Source organism: Poecilia latipinna, unplaced genomic scaffold (assembly GCF_001443285.1).
Source record: "Poecilia latipinna isolate Pla-1442-1.1 unplaced genomic scaffold, P_latipinna-1.0 Scaffold2709, whole genome shotgun sequence".
Lineage (NCBI taxonomy): Eukaryota > Metazoa > Chordata > Actinopteri > Cyprinodontiformes > Poeciliidae > Poecilia > Poecilia latipinna.
In genome coordinates, this window is record NW_015115325.1 from 69,269 (window position 1) to 76,024 (window position 6,756).

Below are 6,756 nucleotides of genomic sequence, written 5' to 3' on the forward strand. Positions count from 1 at the left end.
TATTTGCATACATAAGGTTGAGAAATAATGAAAAAAAAATTGGGGGAAAATTAAAAACCATTTTGTCTGTATTCTTAAGAATCACTGAGCTGTTCCTTCTGCAGTAAGAAACATCACTGTCTCTGATTTTAATAAGGCTCTGCTCTTTAACTATTCCTCTCCAATTTCCCCATCGCTGGCATGGACAGATGCCATGCAGGAGTTTGTTCAGAACATTCATGCTAAAGGCAACTTACAGCCAATTGACATGTGGCACATGCAGTCATCCCCGTGGACAACAACAATATGAGCAAGTTCTTTGAAAGATGATTAGATGATTTCTGGGCCCATACCAAGGAAATTTAAATGTTAATGATGTTCATGAGCACAATCCAAAAGCCACAAATGCTCAACCTTGCACATAAACTGAATAACTGTCCACAGTGACCAGGATTGAGAAGACACCTTCAAGCTTTAGCTAAAATTTGAAAGCTAAATGTCTTCTGAAGACTGTTTGGACCAATCATGGTGAGGCTTCTATCTCTAGGAACGCTGTAACTATAACAATTGTCAATCCTGCTGGTGACAGAATCACGCTGAAGAACAATTTGACGGGTTGATGTATTTCACAAAATAAATGGAAGAAAAAAGGAGGAAAACTAACTATATTCTGCAACATCAGATCAAGTCAATAACTACACGGTTGATACTTGGATAGGTGGATGTCCTAACAGGAAGATGATCTCAAACCAATATCTAACTTGGTTTTAAAATAAAAAACTGCTGAGAAAAAGGGTATAGACGCTGATGGCTACTTTACAATCTCACCAATCTCTCTATCCTCAAGCAATGTCCTGTCAGTCACTCTGGCCCCGGACCTCTCCTGGTTCTGTGCCTGATCTGCAGATGTCTGCATGGACTGCCTCCTCCAGACATCTGTGCCTTTCTGCCCTCCTTCTTTGTTCCCGCCTTCAGCCCTCATTCCTTTCGAACACAGAAGCAACAAAACTATATGAGTAACAGAGCTCAATTTTGCTGCATTACTTTCTACTTGCTCAGATAAGCTCCTTTTCCTATTGATGACCAATATCATTTACTTGTTGGTAACAGATCATTTTCCTCTATGCTTTATTTTCAATGATAGTGTTTATAAATCATGTTACTCACAATATTCTTTTACACATAATTAAACTTTACTTTAGATTTCAAGGAAGCGTAACAGAAAGGATTCCTTCAATTTTCTGTTGAATTCCTTGTTGTTCAGTGTTTGGAACAATTCTCTGTACTACTTATCGCAAAAAGCAGATTTTTACATACACAAAAAAGGGACATGATATATTCCCACTCACTTTCTGACATTAAAATCAGACTAAATTTGTTTTTAAGTTTAGGTCACTGAAGAATAGCAATATGGTGTCTTTTTTTTCTTTTTTAAAAAGCAAGTATATTGAAAAGGATATTTCTTTAGAAGTTATTAAATTATAATTCCAAAATACATTTTCTTGGTATTCAGTAGCACTGGTCTTAAACTGCATGACTTATATTGCCTCTAGAACATCCTTCCCTATTCGGTGGCACACTGGTAACATCAGCAATATCTTATTCTAAAATGATGCAGAAAAACTAGCACAAATATTTGCTACTTTAAGGCTGATCTATTATTTATTGTCTACAAGTTATAGAAATTCAGTACAACTGGCTCCATGTTTATCTGCTTAGCCATGTTTAACTCTTATCAAAGTGCTAAACATAAAGTGTTTTCTGCTACTACCAGCTCGGTGTACTCAGTTTTTCTTTCCAGTAAGTACTCCTGGACCAGTGAGTCTGTACTTTACTATACGTGTGAGTGTGCTGTCCTCTCAACTCCTTTGGCAGATGTATGGTTCTGCTGAAGGTCTTGATGAAACAAAAAAAAGGAACTGTGTGTGCTTAAATGTATCTTCCAACATCTTATGAAACCTCTTACCAGCTTCAGAACTCTCTCCTCCTCTGACATCTCTGCTGCTGTTTGGAGCAGATGCTCCAACTGGCCCATTCGCCTCACTGCTTGATGACTCTGCCCCTTCCTCTTCTGCTTTTGGAGCAAGTTCTTTTCTTGCTTCAACCTCCTGGTGGCAGAAAAGGAGAGGATTAAAGGGAACAGCAAGGTTGGCCCAAAGTCAACTGTCGACACGATGTCTGTGGTTTGTGGATGTTTGTTTCGGCACAGACCTTTCAGCTCCCCCTCCTGCTGCATTAACATCATGGTATTTTGTCATGTGTGGTTTACAACAGTACAGTAAATACAACAATCATGAGGAAATAATTCCTCCCTCTCTGAACTGCAAAATAAATTATTTATCACAGGGTCATTTAAACCCCAGGATTTTTGTGCTCTGTGTGATATTACAAAGTTTTCTTTCTGTGGTTTCAGAAAGATCATCATTCTGTGACCCCGCCTCATGGTGCTTCCCTGCTATCCGACAATGACATCTACCGGCCTCCTCTTGAGCATCGTGCCAAGATCATGGGAGGTTAAACACTAACCAGGTCCAGATATTTTACATTTTTTGCACCTGTTTTTTTAACAAGTTCTTCTTTTGCGCTCTCTGCTACACTGCTTCCCACTTTCTCTGTTTTGATGTCGGCTGGTTACATCATCAACAAGCATTACTGCGGTTAGTCGGTAGACTACAGATATCTATCATATGCCAAATTTCTATAATTTCAACCATATACCGTTTATATCGTGCATTCCTGAAACACACCTTCAAAATGCAGACCAATTACACAGTTGATTCGCATGGAGAGGGGGGCAAAAGGTTCACCACGGAGCTTGTGACATGAGGCTGAGAACAAAATTGTGATTTTAGTCGCACAACTGCAACTCTGAGAACTAATGTCAGCAGTTTGGCTCGACCACACAGAGCCCTTTAGGAACTGTATATAAGCCCCTGCAGATTAAAACAGTTTGGTGTAGAGTAAAAACTTCTCTTTTGCTTACTTGAATGGGTGAGAGAGGACCCAGGGAAGGGCTACAGGTTCCCATCCTACTACTCTGCTCCTGACAGGAACATTGTGGTACGGAATCTCCCTGTAGATCGGCTGCAGCAGCCTCAGTTCCAGGCTTTTGGGATGAGAAGACAGCCATTTCTTCAGTCGCCTGTGCTGCTCCAGCAGACCCTTCAGCCCCATCTACCGATGCTCTGGTTAGAGCACAAGCTTCGTTTCCCCCTTCATCCTCTGCTACTTCATTTCTGGCATTTGGAGGCTCAGTTGGAAGCTGAACAGCAGAAGAAGAACCTTCCTCTGCTCCAGCTCCAACATCTTCCTTTAAATCTTCATTTTGTACAGGTGATCTGCTTACAGAGTCCGTGCTCTGTTCTGCCCTTGTGTTCTGTGATAGGTCTCTGTGCTGCCCCACCGAATCCTCATCCTCATCTGAATCAATGTGCAGCATGGCGTTGAGTCGTGTGTCAGTTGGAAAGCTGGAGCGCAGTTTTGGCAAAGGTGGCACCAAAAGTCGGTCCCCGTGGCCAGTGGGGGCCTCAAGAGCGTCAAGGTAGTCATTGAGGGACACCTGTCGATGGGTGTGTTGCCCCGGAGCCACAGAGGGCAGATCATTCTCTCCCACGCGTCCGGGCTCACGCCACATGATGTTCTCGCCGTAGCAACAAAGGCCATTCACCAACAAGGGGCCATCGTCGGAATCCATGGGAGAAGGTCCACTTGTGACACGAGATGATGAGGAGGCTTGAGGAAGATCTTCATCATCAGACGGGCTACCAGGGTCTCCGCTGCCCAGGAGGCTTCCTCCAGCAGCGTCTGGGGAGGCTTCTGAAGAGCAGAAGTGTGGGGTGGGTTTCATTACTTCATTACAGAGTTTACAACAAACCATGTTAAATTAAATAAATATTTCACTGGGATGAAAAAATATGGGCTTTTCTACTGCCTCACAACTGCTGATTGAAACCAGCAACACACCTTCTTGTCCGGTGGAAGTGATGTCCACTCTGAACTGAAGCTGGCCGCTCACATTGTCTGTCGGGAGGCGGCGACACAAGTTATAGCTGACCTGGTGATTCCTACAGACACACACACACACACACACACACACACACACACACACACACAAGCTGTTTATCTGGATCTGTGTGACTGGTAAATAAAGCTCTTTAAAGTACAGTAATTATGCCTTATGCTAGTTTAGAAGTTGAAATTAATGCAGTCTGGCTCCTACTGGAAGGAATGAATATCTGCAAGCCTCAATTAGAAAACTTCTAGTCATTTTGTCTGAACTTTCTCCTGAAAAGTAGATAAATTAATATGATAAGGTCAGAAGAGGACAAAAGTGAGTTGTAGAAGGATAATGGCGTAGTATGTTGTTTGTAATGGATAGAGACCTGTTTAAATTAAGTTATCTAAATTATTCAAATTTGTATATTATTTATTGTAAATTATTTAAAGGATGTTGCAGGTTGTTTAATGATATTTGTCTGTTTTGATTACCACTGTTGGTGATTTATGTTTTGTTTTGTTTAATTGTATTTGCACTTTAAGGTTTTTTTTTTGTTTTTTTTTTGTACCTCGCGGGCTGCCGTAGCCAAATTAGGGCAGGCCCTATAAAAGCTGGGAAATCACTGCATCAATGAATAACTTCAACAAACTGTCGGATGTGCTTGGCACTGCTGATGTTTAGCGTTCCCCGGTGAAAGCAGCGAGGTACGTTTTATTTGTTGTTTGTGTTGTAAGTTTATGTTTATATTCTAATATTTGTATCTGTTTAGTTTTCACGGTGACTATGGTGACTGAGATGGGTGTGGTGACTCTTTGATGATCCACATCAAAAAAAATAAACAAGCCATGAAAATCACCCGTCGAGACTGCGCAAAATTTAATTCACGTGCTGGGGAGCTGCTACATTGTTTAATAACTTATTGTTTGAAACAAACTTATCCAGGTGTGAATTTAGTTGTTTCTTATTTAATGGAAACACCACAATTGTGAAATTGAGTTTTTTGACATTAGTGGAAAGTTGACATAACACTGGACATATTTGCAATGGAAATGCAGTTAATGATAAATATTGAGATGCATGTATAGAACTTTTACAAGAGCAACAGAGAGGCCAACATGAAGTATTCCCTGTGGAAAAAGTTCTTTGGTTCCATCAGTTCTTTAGTTTTCAAACCATAATCGTCAGGGCACACCACCCTGCATCTTTTAGATGTTTCCTTGTTTCAGCTCCCCTGATTTCAATCGATTAACAAGCTTTTGCTGAACTGTAGTAATCTAAACCTAGTTAGATTATTATCCAATTAAAGATTAGAACATTTCTGTTATCTCTAAAGATAACTAAAGTGATGTGTCATTTTAGCAGCGACACATGTAAAACACTCAGTGTGTGCCTTAAGGATCAAGGTTGAAAACCCCTGTTTTTGACATTTCAGTTGTACAGCACAGTTTTGTGTCTGGGTGTGAACTCACTCAACTGTTGTTGGCCCCTCAAGAAGTCTCTGCACGGGGATGATCAGATGACCCAGAAAGCGCTTGATAATTGGTCGGCTCTTGGCAAACTTATCCTTCACTTCAATCTCCAACACATCACTCATGAGAGCCACAAAGGTGTACTTCTACAGAAAACAGAGATACAAAAACCTAGATACTTGATAATTCTTAGTGTTAAATTGGTGGACAGAACAGGTAATAAAAAGTTTCATAAAAACTCTAACACACACATTTTTTAAGAATTGGACATCTGCTGATATCCAAAGTCTTAAATGCATGACCAGGGCGAATGAGTTTATCAAAGCAAAGGGGCTTACCTCCCCATGCCACACAGGGTTGATGGTATTGGCTATAATGGTGGAGCGCCTCTCCTGGCCATGATGAGTGAATTTGGGGAGGCCGCTCCTCTTCCCAGGCAGGATGGACATCTTCAAGTATGGGTCAGGGTTAAAAAACATCCCCTTCTTCAACCCCACTGCCTGAATATCTGAAACAGTAGCAGTTATAGGCATCTTTCTTGTCAATACCAATAGTGCTAGCATAGGCATTACAACGTTGGCTTTATATCACCTGAAGAACATTTCTAGGATTAAAGAAATTCTAGAAACTCTTTGAAAGATCTCAAAGAAACTAGTCCATATGTTTGACTTTAGTCAACCTGATTACTGCCTAAAAAGTCAATGAAACAATTGCAGTTGATCCAGAAGCAAATCCCGTCCATTCCTAAGTCCTTATACTGGCTCCCTGTAGCCCAGTGTTGTGTGTCCACCTTATTACTGAATTAGCCAGAACACTGAATTAAATCATCACAAAAACCACCCAGTTGCTTTATTGAACAATGTCCATCATCCAACTTGGCGCTCATACCCCTGAACTACAATACTCATTATGTGATCACGTAAGCACATAGTGAATACATGACTTTAGGGTGCATTCACACCAATCCTGTTTAGTCCGCTTTAATAGAACTCTAGTTCTTTTCTCTAGAAAGTCCTGTTCATTTTGGGAGGTGTGAATGCACAATCAAACTCTAATGCTGACTAAAAAAGCCCAGCCACACTACAGAAAAAACCCATTTCGGCCGCTTGTATCCTGGACCTCGTTCTTTCAGTCATGACCCACAACTCATGACCACAGATGAGGGTTGGTACATAGATTGACCAGTAAATTGAGAGCTTCACTTTTTGACTCAGCTCTCTCTTCACCACGACAGACCAGTAGAGCGCTCGCTTCACTTCAGATGCTGGCGCTAATCCGTCTGCCGATCTCCCGCTCCATTTTTCCCTCATT

At 41.2% G+C, this 6,756-nt stretch overlaps 1 protein-coding gene across 4 annotated transcripts in view; it reads right to left on the reverse strand.

The window, feature by feature from the left end:
- The window catches only part of LOC106938844 (E3 ubiquitin-protein ligase HECW2-like), a 33,266-nt gene extending 26,885 nt beyond the window's left edge, over positions 1-6,381 (reverse strand). For 2 of the 4 annotated variants that reach the window (XM_015021031.1, XM_015021032.1), the window contains exons 1-6: positions 5,784-6,381; positions 5,446-5,591; positions 3,943-4,043; positions 2,963-3,795; positions 1,946-2,087; positions 808-963 (exon numbers count right to left, since the gene is read on the reverse strand). In XM_015021031.1, the coding sequence (XP_014876517.1) occupies positions 808-963; positions 1,946-2,087; positions 2,963-3,795; positions 3,943-4,043; positions 5,446-5,591; positions 5,784-6,014 (1,609 nt within the window). In that variant the 5' untranslated portion in view covers positions 6,015-6,381. The remainder of the gene's footprint in view (positions 1-807; positions 964-1,945; positions 2,088-2,962; positions 3,796-3,942; positions 4,044-5,445; positions 5,592-5,783) is intronic. The other 2 variants (XM_015021030.1, XM_015021033.1) reach the window with 2 other exon arrangements.
- Positions 6,382-6,756: the final 375 nt, after the last annotated feature.